This window comes from Eulemur rufifrons, chromosome 4 (genome assembly GCF_041146395.1).
Source record: "Eulemur rufifrons isolate Redbay chromosome 4, OSU_ERuf_1, whole genome shotgun sequence".
Taxonomy (NCBI): Eukaryota; Metazoa; Chordata; class Mammalia; order Primates; family Lemuridae; genus Eulemur; species Eulemur rufifrons.
Window position 1 is genome coordinate 19,503,053 of NC_090986.1, and position 17,150 is coordinate 19,520,202.

Genomic DNA, 17,150 nt, shown 5'->3' on the forward strand with positions numbered 1-17,150 from the left:
ATAGCTCACTGTACTCTCGAACCCCAGTGATCCTTCCATTCAGCCTCCCAAGTAGCTGGGACTATAGGCAGGTGTCACCACACCTAATTTTCCTATTTTTTGTAGAAGTGGGGTCTCTCTATGTTGCCCAGGCTGGTCTCAAACTCCAGCCTCAAGTGATCTTCCTCCCCACTTGGCCTCTCAGAGTGACAGGATCACAGGCATGAGCCACTGCACCCCACCTATATTCTCGGATTTTATTCTTCAAAGTAACATTCTAGCTTCAGAATAACGAATAAAAATTAGCAATTCAGTTCTATTTCCCCTAACCAAAATGTGTCCCTTATACAAACTAATAGTTCGACCCAAATCCACTTCTAATAAAATGATTTAATTTTAGAGTTTTAAAGCTACATTCCATTATCCGGGAGCAGTGCTAGGAGCCTACAGTCCCAGCTAATTGGGAGGCTGAAGTGTGAAGATTATTTGAGCCTGAGTTTGAGTCCAGCCCAGGCAACATAGCCAAGACCCCACCTCTAATACACAAACAAACAAAAGCTGTACTTCATTACACTGGAACCACTCAAACACCTGGCTCAGGTCTCTGTCCTCTCCCTGCACCTTCCAGGCCACTAGACCAGCAGACAGCTGAGCTTACATCCCAAGTTCACCCAGTAAAACTTTGTTTTAGTCCTCAAGAACTGGTATTACAACAAGAGATGAAAATAATTATCAACAAACATAAAAGAATATCACAAATACCTAGATCAACAGTCAAGAATTGCCACAAGAACTCTCCCATCCCAGAAATTCAGAGATTATTTCCCCTTTGCCAGGCAAGGCCCTGCAGTAAGCAAAGAAAAACAGACACCCTGGCTGATGGTGCTAGCCAATATAGGCTCCTTTAAGAGAACTGAAACAATCCTTCAAGTCCCCAGCAAGTGGTGGAGCAATTTTACAAATCAGCAATGTTCAACCACATCTCAGGGACCAATTTTACAGGATGCACAGGGAGCTGCCCTGGACACTGAGCATTCTGACATCTGGGCACTTCTCCCTGAAGTCTTCTCAAGTGTCCTCTCTCTCTCTCTCACACACACACACACACACACACACACAGAGCAGGTACCCTGTCCTCTAAAGAGTCACGTTTCAAGGAGAGTATACAAAATAAGTGTTATAAAATTTATTCGTGTAAGCATTCAGACATTTTTAGGTGGGAAAGATGATATGCAGATTCTACTACAAGGTACAACAGAAAATCGTATTGGAAAGGACGGTACATCTGGCGCAGACCAGCAGTGGCACGATTCCAAACAAATGTTAGACGAGAGCGCTTCACTGGGGAGAAACCGAAGATAATAATTTAAAGCTTCATGAGGCAAGATATGTTCCAATTTAAAACACTAAGAAATAGTACCATCAATGAAAAAGGAAATCAACTTCTAAGTGTACCAAAAGGGTGGTAGGGCAAACAAGAGGAAAATTTGCATTTGTTGAGGTACAAATAGGAGTGTTCCATAAGAGGGGCATTAATTATTATTAATGACAAACCCTGCAAATACAAAATAAAACCCAAATCACTGGTCACATAATTCAAAATTTACATGTAATAAAGGCAAGGCAATAGACTCAAGTTATGGCCTGTCAAATATTTACTCCACTGACATTATCTACAGAAGCACTTGGCCAATTTGTACACAGTGATTCCTTATGCACGCCAAAAGGGTTTCCGTAAAAATGACACTATATACAAATCTGTACACCGATCCACCAGAGCGATTCTCCATCTCCCGGGGGGAGTTGTCAACTTAAAGCAGGATACCTGAGGTTTCATGTCTGTAGTTGCCTTATCATAATCCCAAATATACATTTCAGGGTTTTTGTTTGTAAAGACACTTTCCTTGAATATGTGCACTATGGTTAAAATTAAAAACAAGAATAAAATAAAATGATCGCTCAAAGGAGCTGACCCTTCCCCACCCCATCTGAGAGACTTCATCTGGCTGTGCCGCAGGAGGACCGTGTGTGTCCCGGACAGGCGCCCGCGTTTTTGGGGGTGGCCCCTCCGTGGCGCACCTCTTCAGCAGAGTCAGCAAAGGCTCTCGTTGACTTTTAAGAGAAGGAGGATGAAGAAGAAAAAAGAAAAAAAAAAAAAAAAAGAAAAAAAAACCCAAATGCCAAAGGATTTCAGTGGGATGAGGTTCCTCCACCACTTAGAGAATATCTAGGGGAAAAACAAACAGAGAACAGAAGTAAATAAACATTATTTCTCTAACCCCCGTGCACAATTTCAAATAATAACACAAATCTTCATTTTTATAGAAAATCTCAAGTCATAAAAATAAGTGGAGGAAATATGAATGGGTTAATAAATCTTTTATATAAAAAGATTTACAAAGATTATATACAAAGATTAAGAAAATTTTCACAATTCCAACACAAAACTTTAGAGCTTGTAAGTGAGAATGTGTTCAACCATCCTGAAGAGATGTGAATAAAACAGTAAATGATACCCCTTTTCTTATAATCAATTTTTAAAAATTGAAAATCTATAATACCAGATGACATAGTAAGGTGCATTCCTAATATGTGCAAGATATCCTTTGTGGCCACAAAAACACTGATGTAGTCCAAGTAATTCATTTCCTAGAATTATTTCGGAAATATGGTCCAAAGAAGAAACAATGTATTTGCACAAAAATGTCTCTCAGGGTTTTTTACAATATTTTGTAAACAACTTTGATAGCCAACAGTAGGGAAACAGTTAAGTAAATTATGCAAACTGAAATTACTAGACATTAAAAATTATAATTACCTATATTTAAGCAATATAAAAAATATACACAAATTAATACTTACAAAAGTGCAGGTCAAGTATCACTTATCCTAAACATGTGGGACAAAATGTTTCTGATTTTGGATTTGGGAATATTTGCATGATACTTACTAGTGCAGCATCCCAAGTCCAAAATGCCCAGTGAGCATGCCCTCTGAGCCTCATGGGGATGCTTAAAAAGTTTTAGATTTTAGAGCATTTCAGATTTGGGATGTTCATCCTGTTATGTGTGCTCTCTTATAGTTTACATGCACAATTTCTCAATCCTACATAAATAATACAGAGGGTCTAAAAAATTACATAAAAAATCATATCCTCACTATAATTTGCAGGTAGGTAAGAAAACTGAGTAAGTTTATGACATATATAACAGAAAGCAACACATCAAATGATGATGATAATGAACAAGCTGGAGTGGTGACATCATAGGTAATTTCTCTGTCTTTCAAAAATTCTACAATTCTGTCTTGATTTAGAATACAAAAAAGGGGTGGAGGTGGCCCCCTCATGGCCAAGATTCCCTCTGGCATCTCAAAACCGACCAATTCAGGTCCAGGAGGTGGCTGATGACGACTAATGGGACTCATCTCAAACATTCCAATCTAGAGCTTGTCTTCTTTAAAGGCATTCAAAATACTTGGCACTATCCCAGACAACAAAGTTACATAAGATCCTCTTAAAGCATGCTGTAGCCATAAATCCTAGGATTCAAATTTCAAGAACTATTATATAAATGACTAAATCGTGGGATGAGCTGCTGTCACACAAAAGAATCCAAACATTAATTCAAACCGAGAGAGACAGGCTTCAAAGATGTTTCAGACGAGAGTCTGTTCTCATTTTTCCTGGGGTCATCCACTGAAAGAACATGTTTGGGAGCACAACTGGTAAGAAGTCCAACCAACAGCCCCTGTGGTTTTGTGTCCTGTCAGTGGCAATGCACAGGAGCATCTCAGGAAGAAAAGGAGGCCACAGCCAAGACTGCAGGGAGAAGACAAGGACCCCAACATCGGGCCATCTGAAGGCTGAGGAAAAGGAGGGCGCACTCGTCACCAAGGGAAGAAAGCAAGACAGAAGGGTCTTGAGCTGAGAAGAAAGAATGTGAACTCAGGATCTCTAACCTATCACTGGAAACTAAAATTTTAACTACCTACATAGATGCAGAGTAGTTACAGACTTGCGCTCCGGTAAATGTGGAAAACCCCAGCCACAAGTGCCTACTGAGCCCCTGAAATTTGCTGAGTCTGAACTGAGATGCACTGTTAAGTATAAAACACACACTGCATTTCAATGACTTAGTACAAAAAAAAGAATGTAAAAGATCTTTTTGATAACTGTATTGATTACATATTGCAATGATAGCACTTTGGATGTAGCAGGTTTAAAAAATATATTATTAAAACTAATTTCACTTCTTTTTTAATTTTTTATGATGGCTCCTAGAACATTTAAAATTCTATGTGGGGCTCCCAAAGATAAGGGGCCCTGAAACTGGGAAACATGGATTGATTAAATATGCACAGTCCACACAATCTGTGTGCTGGAGTTGCTGGGGAGATCAAGTCACGTATAGCAAGAATTCATAACAATTTCAGATGATTCTGGACAATGTGGAAAGTATCAGTTCTAAAAGTTACACTACAAAAACGCAAAACAAAACCCCAAACAAGAGCAATAACAATACCACCAGTTTCTGGTTTAGTTCTATTTGCTTTTTGGGAGGGCGGGGGAGCGGAGGAGGAGACAGAGTCCTGCTCTATCGCCCTAGGCAGAGTACAGTGACATCATCATAGCTCACAGCAACCTCAAGACTGCTAGGCTCAAGCGATCCTCCTGCCTCAGCCTCCCTAGCAGCTGGGACTACAAGCGTGTGAGCCATAATGTTGGTCTAATTTTTCTTTTTTTTTTCTCTTAGTAGAGATGGGGTCTCACTCTTGTTCAGGCTGGTCTCGGACACCTGAGCTCAAGGAATCCTCCTGCCTCAGCCTCCCACATGCTGTTTTTAATGAGAAATAAATGCTATTGGAATGAGGTATGAAGCAATACTAAGTTTCTTTGAGAAATCAAAAAGTTTGTGTGTTTGGGTGAGCATATGGGTGATTTTTTATTATATTTTCCTTTGCCCCTGTAATTTGTTATAGTGCTTTTAGTATTAAAGGTGTGTGTGGGGGGGAATCACACAAGAAGATCACTGATTCCTTCACAGTTGCCTCAGAATTGGAGTGTGGTGGCTCATGCCTCTAATCCCAGCATTTTGGGATTAGACACCCAATCACTACAAAAAAATCTAAAAAATTAGCCAGTATGCTGGTGTGCACCTGTAGTCCCAGGGAGCTGGAAAGGGAGGATCGCTTGAGCCCAGGATCCTGTTCAAGGCTGCAGGGAGCTATGATTGCACCATTGTACTCCAGCCTGAGCAATAGAGTGAGACCCTGTCTCAAAAAAAAATTAAAATTAAAATTAAAAAATATATAAAAATCAAAGGCAGTCTAATAAACCAATTTTCTTTTTCATCCAAAACTTTAAAGCAACTTAAAAAGTTGAAATGTCTTTCACTAAGGGACTTGAGTTCAAGAGAATAAACGTGAAGTGTCAGAACTATGGTTTTCTCCTGATGTCCCCATTTAGAAGGGACACATCACAGAACAGCAGGCAGCCCCATGATCACTTCCAAGTGGCAAAAGAGACCCCATGTGCCCCCAAACTTCATGTGCTGTTAAGTGTCGATCTCAGAAAGACCTAGAAATGCTCCTTATTATCACCAAGGCTCAGCCCTCCTGGGGAAAGGGCATTAGTAGAGACCCTGGAAGATGACTGTCAAAGCAACTGCACACCTGGTCCCCTGCCCCTGGGGTGTGGAAGAGAGCCCAGTCACAAATCACCCATGGTCACAGAGCAGCTGGCTGGCACAACTCCAGTCCCCAAGCACCACCAAACAACTGCACCTATGCTGGGATGGCCATCAGGAGTGGCTTCCTTTCACACGGACACTCCTAAGACAAGCCGTGAGGGACAGAGAAGGCTCAGGTAGTCACCTCCACTTACTTCTCACTTGAAGCATGTGGGCTACCAGGCAGGGACAGGATCTCCCTGCAGGCTGGTGCAGACCAGCCTCTCCCGACAAGGCCTCTGGGCACGACACGCTCTGCTGACCCAGGAAAGAACACGCCCGGGCCCATTCTTGTTGCATTCCCTTAGCCAAAACCCCTGGCATTTTTGAACACTTAACTTTAAGTCCTAAAACCAAATGGACAGTTACATACATGTGACTCAGGGCATCACTCTCTGGCTAGTTATTAGGCTGTATAATTAAGAACAGACATATTTTAAAGTCATCTAGTCTTCTGTGGCAAGAACTACAAGCGCACAATGTCCCGTGTTCCCTTCCAGTAGTTTCCAGGTTTGTAACATTAATTCATAGAATCCCATAATTCAGAACAAAAGTCTTCTCTAGCTTGATTCTGCTTCAACCCTGAGACCTAGAAGACAACAGGAACACACAGACCAAGAACGAAGCACCAAAATGATAAACTGACTACTGGTCCTTTCCATGTGGCAGTCTCCCCACACCCAGCCTGACAAAGCCCGGGGCAGTTACCTCTGGAGCCGCTGCACGAGCTGGGCCACCATGGTGTCAGAGATGCCAGGGCACGCCTCTTCCGCCAGGTAGATGGCCCTTCGCAGCTCTTCTATGGACCCCATGTTCCCTCCACACGCCTGGCTCTGCTCCTTCAACTGAAAACACAAACAGGAAGAACAGCATGATACACAGGGGACAAGGACTAAGGAGCACTATTCATAAGCAGTGACGCAGCGTGTGGGTCATAACACGACCCCAGTCTCAGGGAGCCTGGGCAACAGCTTCAGCTCGGCTGCTGGGTCACTTCGGATTCCCTTTGATGAAAAGCTCCGAGGACAGTGGGTACAGACAGGGCCGGGTCAGACCAGAGTCACCACTCTCTAGGCCAGAGCAGAGGCTACAAGCTTTTGTGCACCTTTTCCCAATCTGATTGTCATAGTCTGTCTTCTCCGTGTTCTTTTTTTGTTTCAACCTTAATCTTATACCAGAAAAGCAATTTCAAAGCCCATGAGAAGTTCTGGTTTCAACAGGAAGCTATGGTGTGCACCATCAAAGCTCAGTGCCTCAAGTTAATGGGCTGGTGCTACAACTCCAGAAAACTGCCTCTGTCACCCAGAGTACTGGCAAACTCGTTGACTTCAAATAAATAAGTGGGAGCCTTAAATTCTGGGAATCCACAACCTCCCTCCTGGCACCTCTGCTTCCCAAAGAATCACAACAGTGTCTCCCGGACCCGCCCTTGGTTCAAGGCCAACTCTGAGTCTCTTTCTGGAATGCACCCAATGTGTAAACTGTGGAGACAAGAGCTGCTCAAGTCAAGACATGGCACAGCTCAGGATTAACATGTCTCCAGAGAGGCCCCCGCTGGTGGCTGCAGAGGTGACAAGCACCAGCTCCTCCTCAGGAGGGCCCCTCCTCAATTTCACCTTTTAAGAAATAGCTCATAAAACGTTCAGCTTTGGCTCTTCAGGCTGTTGTGAATTTCTCCTCTCTCCGCTACTGAAGGGACAGACAGAGGAGGAACTGGGGAGCTCTGATGTGGAGGGACCGATGGGGGCCATGAGCATCTGTCCTTATGCTCCTGCTTGTCATAGGCCACACAGCTAACCCTAGATGGTCACTTGTGTTTATCGAGGACTCTCAGTCACTTCACAGCATTTGCAAGTCCGGGGAGAGCAATCTGCCATGGACCTCTCCCCTGCCGCCCCGTGCCTTGTACCTAGGCCTAGGAGGAGGAACAGGCAGGGCAGAGGGCGGCCCTGGGGGGCACTGTGCTGGGCGTGCTCTGCCACCACTGGCGTTGGGGAGCAACCTGGGCATGAGCTCCCTGAGAAGCAGCAGGAGACACCAATGCCTGTCTCGGCGCCCTCATTTGTAAATGCAGGGACAATGACCATTCCTGTGAGCTTTTATTATATAAAATAATACACATTAAAGCACTTTGAGTACTAGGTCAAAAATATTACCAGTAATAAAAACATATAGAAAAAGATGCCTGTGAGTTTACCTTTCTTCAGTTAGCTGGGCAAATCCAGGCTATTATTGCACTGAGGAGTAATTTGGAGTAGGTTGTGAAGAACAATTTCAATAGTTTCTTCATGAGCCCAGCAAAAAATACCTGACCCTAGGCAGATGAGAAAATCCACACACTCCCCGACCAGACTGGCTGATCCCATTAAAGCAGCCACTGGCAGGATCCTAGGAGAGCAGCCAACACCTAGGAAACCCCTAGGGCCAAACTCCCAAGCAAAGTGACAAAAAGCAAAGTGGCATCTTACAGACACCCTGAGAAGAACACAGGTACCCAGAAAAGTCAGCCTCAGCCACAGCCAGAGAGCAGCACAGCAAGGGCCTCACAAGTGCCCTGCAGTTTCCATGGGAACTGTCAGTTGTTTCCAACCACACTAATGCTGCAGGGGAGGCCTTAGGCTGCAGACATGGCCCTCCTCCCACCTGGCCCTAACTCTGCCGGGTTGGAAGCCCCTAGATGAGCCCATGAGGGCAGCTTCTGATGAAGCAAATGGGCCAAGGCTCAGGGGAGGGGTTGGGAAGAGGTGCTGGCAGGACACGGCTGGCCAGGGCTACCGAGCTGGGTGACAAGAGTGCAAGCCCAATGGGGGCCAGGGAATGAGCTCACAAGTGCCCCCAACACAGCCACTGTGGAAAGCCACCCAGAGAGGCCCAGACCACCACAAGAACAGAAGGGGCCGGTGGCACCCCCACTGAATTACCTTAAAGGCAGCCTGAGCCAGGAAGGGAATGCAATGGATTGGGGGGGTACCCCAACCTATTTCCAAATCAGCTACTAATCAGATGAAGAATAATCTTCATTCTTATAAAACCTACTCTTGAAAATATCTCAAAATGCAGTATGCAAATAGCCCTCTCCAGGAGGCAGCGAGGGCACAGGGGATGGGCACACAGAGGTCAGCACAGGACAGCCCAGCCCCGGGCACTGAGAGTGGGACTGCATGACGCAGACAGCACCATGGGAGACACGAGGACTCAAGGGAACCCTATGCCTCCTCAGAAATAAACATCTACTTTTCACAGGGCCATAAATCTGTCTGAGGCAGAGATTAGGCCACACCAATCAGATTTGGTAGAAGCTGGAAGTCACCCTGATGACACATGGATGTGGCACTGGGTCACTGACATCCCTCTGTGCACCTTAGGCTGTGGCAGAGCACGCATCTCCCCGGGACCCCTGACGGAGCTGTCCCCAGGGAAGGCAGGAGGCCACCCTCGGAAGGGAGCATCCAACGCCAAAGCCTTCCGGGAGGCACCTGCAGGTCCCTGAACCCACCCCTGCCAGCCTGTCTCGATGCCCAGCACCCGCTGGCACCCCCTCCATGGAAGTAGTGCCCGCCCGCCTGCCCTGCCCACCACTCCCGAAACAGCCAGGCAGGTCTCTTACCTCCGCAAACAGAGGAGAAATAATTGTAGATAAACACTGAGAGAAAGGCCTCTTTGGGATGTCTTTCTTCTTGGGAGAGGGAAAAAAAGGGTCATCAGAAATAGTTAATATTCACGTTGGCAGTAATTCAGTAAACCTCAGATCTGGGCTATCAAAGCATAAGGCTGATTCTAGCACTTCACCCCGAGGAAACGTTCTCTGTGTGCTCTAATATCTAGATGAAGGAGACTGTTTTACTGTCTCTCACTAGACTTCAAAGTCCAATCTGCAGTGACATACAAAACCCACGCAGCTGGGAGACCCGTGTCTGGGTCCTGCATGGAAGGGGACTGTGCGGGCGTGGACGGTGCCAGCTGCTCAGCTGCGCTATCCGTGTAAAAGTACTTTCCTAACGAACCCTGCAAGTGGAAATCAGATTGAAGTTGGCTATTCCAGGTGGCTGTCGCATTACAGAGGTCTAGTTCCTACTTTTGCGACCTCAATCTGAACATTATCACTTATCCACTTATCAAGGCAGCACTTGTAGGGTCACCAGGGGATGGCCACCAATCTGTCTGCCTGAGGGAAATGACGTCACTGTGCAGAAGATCCTAAAAATAAAGCTTTTCATAAATTTAAATGGGCATAAAACCAATTAATCAAAATTAAGTTTAACATAAGCACAAGCCATACATTTACCTATAAGGTCCTTAAAACTCAGTCTGGAAATTACGGTACATATGACCAGTCCCCAGTATGCAGAACAGAGTCCCGCACCCGTGAAACCTCACCCTGGCCCCAGCTCCCATCCCACAGCCACAGCGGGGCTGAGGAGAGCAAAACGCAGCACCACAGAACACTTGGGTCCCCAGTCTCAGCTCTGAAGCTTTGGATGATCTCTCGATCTGTCAACCCCCCAACTGCAAAATTCCACGACAGGCTGCCATGGGGGACACCCCGCCCAAGACAAGCTCCAAACAGAAGCAACTCCAAAACGTCACTGACTGATGACAAGTGTTAATCATTTTAGGACGAGCGATTGTACCTTATTTCTTCCTGAGTCCGAGGGCTGAAGAGCTCCGTTCTCCAGATTCTTGGGATCCTTCTCTCGGATGGTGAAGATCCAGTCCCCAGAGTCGCTGCCACCGGACGCTTGGCCATCTGTCTCCCTGAACACAGAGACCCAGGCGAATGCCATCAGCACACACACTGGCTCTGAGGGGACTGAGGCCTCCTGGGGGTGCTGGCTGGGGGCCCACTGTCCAGCCCTGCCTCCCACCTCACAAAGAGAGACCATCAAACACAGTTCCAGTAACTTCCCACTGTGCTACGGCATCCACACCAACCCTCCTCCTACTGACATGAAAAGAGGTGGCCCTTCCACTGGAGGACAATCTCTCCCTTTCTCGGGACTCAGCTCCCATCCCCAGCGAGGCACGCGCTGCCTCACCTCTCTCAGCCGGTCTTCAGATGTGCCACCGGCACTCACTGCCTCCATCTGGCACCTTCCACTCACTTGGAAACCCACTCGCAGCCCTCCCGGTGCTCCCTCACACGTTGCTGGATGAGTAAGGCCCTGGTCAGCCCACACCTGCTTCAACCTCAGTGACCCCACTGCTGATCGTCCCCTGCCTGTGGCCTGGCTGTGCAGGAGAACAGGCGAGTCCCCCAGCCTGGACTTCTAGACACGACGCTTGCCCACCCGGCTTCCTTTCTCCCTCATGACAGAGTGGTCAAACCGTCCCCACCCTCCCTACCAAATGGGTCTGGCCCCACTTCTCCTCTCCAGAAAAAGGAATTCCTTATGCTCAACTCAACACCAGTTTTCAGGAAGTAACCTTCGGGTATAGAGCTTGTACAACGCCAAGCATGTACCAGAACACTCATGGAATCACAAAAACATCCATTTCTAGTTAAAAATATATTTAAAGCCACGTCATCTGATCACTATTTTAAGAGGAGGAAATATAACAAAGAAAAAAAAAATAACAGGTCTAGTTCTCTACACACAGTTCTATCACACAGATTTACTAGAAGAAACTCTCTTGGCAACATCAAGAGGCCACACAGGCCCAGACTGTGTCTAACAAGAATCACCATCAACCTGGATTATCTTAAAACAAACACACAAACAAAACCGCGTCCCAAACAGGTGAGAGGCAGCAGGCCCCTCTCCCACAAGCACACGGCACAGCTCAGACAGGGCCGGCTTACGTGTCTGACTCTTCAGAGCTCGAGTCGTCGTGGCTCTGCTCGGCCTTCCACCTCTTATACCTGTCGATGAGTTCGGTCAAGTAGGACGTTTTCTTTGCATTGCGTATTATAAACTTGTGCTTTAGTAACTCTTTAGCAGTGGGTCTCTGGAAAAACACACACACACACACCCCAATGGTATGAGATCAAGTTCCTTTTTCATTTTACTCTATTCCACCCCAAAGGACAGGCTTCTGCCACAGTGACAGGATAAGACTGAGTTACATGTCAAAGCTTTTTTCCCTAAGACTTCTCTGAAGACTAGTCACTCAGTACCTGTGACTGGGACTCCTGGCACTAGAGGACATGACATTTAGTTTGCAAGGGGGCCCTTAACCTTCCGTAGGTAACAGTCCAATGAAAGCAAGAAAACGTCCCCCCAGAAAAACACATTTACACATAGAAAATTTTGCATAGAACTTCACAGGGATCATGGTAACAAGCTTATCTCCTAGTTTTATAAAAGACTTTATGGCATATGCTGGCAAAAGAGAAAACACATGTTCTGTGTCACTCTGTTAACTTTCTGTACTAATGTTTGGCTATACCCAAAAACATAATAAAATAAATATGTTAACTTAGAATCATCCAAAAGAAACGGGAAAGGAGCCAGGAGCTGCCCTTTGCCTGCTGAAAAGGCACCTGGGTTCTCTTAGTCATCTAGAAAGGCTGGTTTCCAGGCCTGTCCCTTCCCTTGTGCCTGAGCTGAGGGCTGTCCCACGCCATGTGCTCAGTAGGCCACAGCCAAGCGACACACTCCGAACTTGCTGGAAGCTTCCCCGTAAGGGTGGCAAACCGCATCTCAGGGAGCGTGTTTCCCAAGGAAACCCCGCACAGCCCAAACAGGAACAGGTAGCAGCAACACCCAGACGACGAGTTAGACCAAGTTCCCATATACTCCAAATTACTAAAGCTGTATTAACCAGAGCCAGGCTCGTTTCTCAAATTCACACTTGTGAAAAACCTGGTCGCCTCAGGTATTTCTCCCTCCCTGTCCACAGAACTGTGAGACTCCAGATATCCAGGAAGTGCTCATATTCGGCTTTTAATCCTCTCCTCAGTAGGTTTGGGGTGGAGATGGGTGAGCTGGGGAATAAGCCGATACTAGCAATGTTTTCCATGGGAAGACACGCACATGCGTGGGTGTAGCTTCCTAGGTGCTGGTGCACTGTGCCCAGAACATCACGATACAACACAATTCAGAGCATGGTGGGCACTGGAACAATACCCGCCACCACCCCCAGTGCCTGGTGCGTTAATCAAACACTGACTTGGTGATCACAGGCTGCATCCCTAGAGGCATTACAAAATGCTGCATTCCCCATTTAATTCCTTGACCATATTAGAAAACCACCCATTTTTAGATAACAGTTAATAAAAAGGGGGATCACTTGGCCTCTAGCTAACTCTGCTACAAACTCAGGATCAAAACAAGGACGAATGGTGCCACATGTTAACACCAAGATACAGAGACAGCTTTCAAAGAAACATTCTAATCCATGAGAAAATGAGGGAAAGCTATATAGTTGTCACTGCTATATGGCTCTGCCAGAGTCGATTAAAAAGAGCAAGTAGGAAGGAAGAGAAGGGTGGCTCTCTTTTTTTAAAAAAAAATCTTTTGTTTCCTAACACATGCCACCTGGAAACTGACAACATTTACTTTAAAGACACATTTAGCCTTTAGGTTTCAGGCCAGCCTTTACCATTACTAAAAAAACAGCGTAATAGTTTATAGCCTGGGCCTTCACAAATATTAAAAATTTATGATTCCGCATGTGATATTAAGAATATTCTTCAGACTCAATAAGGTATGAGATGCTAGAAAATATGTAAGAAAATAGATTTTTAATCAAAAATAATAAGAAAACTCTATTTGCAATGCAAAGAAATCACTCACACTCATTTAGAAAAAGGAAACTAAATGACATCATGAAGACCCTGAATAGTGATTAAAGAAATCCCAACAGGATGTATCTAAACTAAGTCAGGCCACACGTGACGAGATACACGTGACGAGACGCCTGCTCTGACCCCGTGCAACTTACAAAGCTCGGCTCCTTATTCAAACAGGCCTCCACAAACTCCTTGAGAGGTTTACTATAGTTTCCTTCCAGCGTTGGTGGGTTGTTCTTTGGAATGAGGAATAAAACCTTCATGGGGTGCAGCTCGGAATGAGGTGGCTCCCCTTTCGCAAGCTCTATAGCTGTTATGCCCAGGGACCAAATGTCTGCCTGCAACAATAAAAGCATCTTTAGAAACACCAAATGGGAATAAATTCAAACAAATATACTTAGAAAAAAATAACATGTCTCAATGTACTTCTGAGATTTTGAAAAAGATAATTATTTTTCATTGATAATAAAAACCAGAAGTCTTCAGTATTCAAATTAGCCACAACAGGAGAAAGTTTAACATGCACATCTTACCTCTACGCTGAAGCTGGCTGTGTGAGCACCTACTCCTACGCACCTACTGTTGCATGTGTCAGGCACTCACCGTGGAGCCCTGGAGCCGGGACAGGCAACAGAGGGGAGCAGAGAGGATGAGTGGGGAGTGGGGGATGCCTGCGAGTCACCCCTGAAGAGTGCTTGCTTAGAACCAAATGCATCTTTGAGGTCAAGAGCAGGCACCTTGGTGTCAGACACTTGCATTTAAATGCCAGTTATACAATCCAAGTTCTGCGACATCAGACAAAACAGCTGATGTCTGAGCCTTGTTTCCCTCATCTATAAAATCAAGGCGGGGGGGGGGGGGGGGGCGCGCATAAGTCTTACACACCACTTAAAACTTTTACAAAAATCTGCTTATTATGAAAATGTTTAAACATACACAGAAGTAGAGAATATTAATATAATGTACCCCCATATACCCATCATATGAATTTAATGATTATTAAACATTTTGCCATATAGGCTTTGTCTTTTTGTTGCCATGGTATAATGTAGAGTAAATCACAGCTGTCATGACATTTTTCCTGAGTACTTCAGTACGCCAATAAGGACTTCTTACTACATATCAATACCTAAAATTAACAATAATTCCTTAATATCATGTAATAATTATTAAGTGTTCTCAACTGTTCAAAAAAAGTCTTTCCATGGTTTATCTGAATCAGGAGCCAAACCAGGCCCACAGGTTGCAAATGACTGTTAGGCTGCCTAAGGCTGTCCTAACCCAGAATGGTCCATTCTCCAATCTCCCCGGCGCCATCAACTTGAAGAAGAAATAGGTCCCAAATTCTGGATTTGTTTGGTGGTTTCTTTCTGGTGTCATTTAATGTGTTTCTATAGCTCCTGTACTTCCTGTCAAATGTCCTGTAAGTTAATTAACTCTAGAGGCGTGGTCAGAGTCGCTGTGGGCAGGAGTCACCTGGTGTCCAGCTGCCCGACCCCCTCCTGCCCAGCACACACTTGTGGCAACAAATGATCACTCAGCTGAATGAATTCCTTGAATGTGTAACGTAACCAAAAAGAGCAGGGCGATCTTAATGGGATTTCATAGTTAACGGGACTGTCAGCAGCTGACACCAACCCCAAGAATGGCACAGAAGCCAAAAACGAAGCAGGACTGTACAGGCTGGCAAAGGGGGACTCGAGGGACTGGGGTGGAGAACAAGCCTTGGTCCAGTGCAACTTTTCCCATCATGCACCATAAATCCATCATTATTCCAAGAAATTAAGTTAGAACCTAACAAATCTCTCTCATGCTCACTCTACAGCAAGAAAATAGGGATGCTAAAGCATGGTTTAGGTGACCACAGGACCCAGACATTTCTCAACCTTTAGCAACCTGGAGAGGACTCACTGGCCATGTTCCCACCATGGGAATGATGCCTGCCGTACATTCTAGTTTCTTGTCTTCTCAGTGAAGTTGGAAATAGCTGTCAGCAAGACCTGTTCTATATTCTTTGTACTACATTCTTATACTAAAAGGATCAGTCTTCCTGGAAAACCTGGTATTAAAAGTAATATTCCTATTTGCCTTCTCTCTACCACTTGGACACGCTGCTTATTTTGCATGTGCATTATCTTGAGAATCAGCAGAAATGTGATTTATTCCAGAATCCCTCGCCCCCAGGGGGAGGAAGACAGGTGCAGGGGAGCACCCAGAACCGGCAGTGGCAGGAGGAGGGAGAAAGAGACAAGCACAGAGGAGGCAGATGCAACTCCCACAGGGCAACGGGGCTTCACACAGCCACTAACTGCCACTAGTGCGCTCAAGTGCCACACGTCTGCCTAAACCAGGGTTTCGGTACAACTGCTGCTGTTTGCAAAGCCTGCTGCCTCCCAGCCGCACAGATCCCAGGCCTTTTCATTTTTATGGATACATGACAGTTGTACACATTTACAATATGCATGTGATATACATATGTACAATGATCAAATCTGGGTAATCAGGATATCCCTCACCTCAAACACTGATCATTTCTTTGTGTTGGGAACATTCCAAATCTTCTCTTTTAGCTATTTTGAAATACACAATAAATTAGTTAACTATGGTCGCCCTTATTTCTTCTGCCTAATGGTATTTTCCAAATTGTCTCTGACAGACTCACCTCCACACCTCCAAGCACCTTGAAACCAGTTCAACACACCCGGCAACAAGGAGGCCTGGGCAGAGGAGAGTCTCTGCCGACGACGGTCTGTCAGGTGACAAGCTTGCACTGATCTCACTCTGAGCCCCGAGGACAGTAAGCAGACAGGCAGCGAGCACCAAGGAGTGGGCACCTGCTTCCACATGCCAACATGCACCCAACGAAGTCAATGGAGAAAACCCCTTCTCAGCCCCACTCGAACCCAACCCAAGCATCACCATCCCAGCTCCTCCCAGGAGAGCGGCCAGAATAGCACCAACAAGACAAACCATGGGCCATCTGCCCAGGCAGCCAAGCCAGGGGCCTGAGGGACACTCAGTTCCTCGGGACCCCTCTGTGGGCCCTCCTCAATCCATCCAGCCAGGTGCCAGGCGTGTGGCTCCTGAGCACTCAGTGCCCTTGTTCCCTCCTGCCCCTGGCCTAGTTGAGAGCACTCCCTTCTCCCTAGGACTTCCGTGGGGGCTCTCACACGGTCTTTCTGCCTGCTGGCTTCCCCAAGACATCTAACACCCTGCTGACTAATCTGGAAAACCCAGACTGGCACTTGAATGAATGGCAAACATTCTAACATACAAATCAAAAGCCACAAAAATATCCAAGCTTGTTAAAACCAATTCCACTTCTAGGAATCTACCCTAAATAAATGTTATATCTGGAAAATGGTATGTGCTACCCAAAATATTCAACAGCAGCATTCCTTACGTGCAAGCTCAGCAGAACAATTAAGTTGCTGCGGCACATTAACTCAATGAAGCATCATGGACTCAACAACAATGCGCTGATAGAGACTCTTAGAGATATAATTGAGTTTGTCTACTGCTGCCTCTGGGAAACATGGCATCAGATTAAAACCTTGTGTCTGAGTTCTAAAACAAAAGTTATGTGGGGAAGGCCGGTCATATACCAAAGCAACTAGAACTGAGCTATAAGAGGCTCATTACCTGCCATTTGGGATATAAAATTAGACATTAAGACACTGCTGACAGGGAAGACTAACAGTGGTTTTTAA

At 45.7% G+C, this 17,150-nt stretch overlaps 1 protein-coding gene across 3 annotated transcripts in view; it reads right to left on the reverse strand.

Moving 5' to 3' along the window:
- Window positions 1-1,181: 1,181 nt before the first annotated feature.
- Window positions 1,182-17,150, reverse strand: part of STK24 (serine/threonine kinase 24) — a 110,602-nt gene continuing 94,633 nt past the window's right edge. For 2 of the 3 annotated variants that reach the window (XM_069467053.1, XM_069467052.1), the window contains exons 6-11: window positions 13,593-13,778; window positions 11,509-11,654; window positions 10,340-10,463; window positions 9,316-9,384; window positions 6,417-6,553; window positions 1,182-2,206 (exon numbers count right to left, since the gene is read on the reverse strand). In XM_069467053.1, the coding sequence (XP_069323154.1) occupies window positions 2,170-2,206; window positions 6,417-6,553; window positions 9,316-9,384; window positions 10,340-10,463; window positions 11,509-11,654; window positions 13,593-13,778 (699 nt within the window). In that variant the 3' untranslated portion in view covers window positions 1,182-2,169. The remainder of the gene's footprint in view (window positions 2,207-6,416; window positions 6,554-9,315; window positions 9,385-10,339; window positions 10,464-11,508; window positions 11,655-13,592; window positions 13,779-17,150) is intronic. The other variant, XM_069467054.1, reaches the window with a different exon arrangement.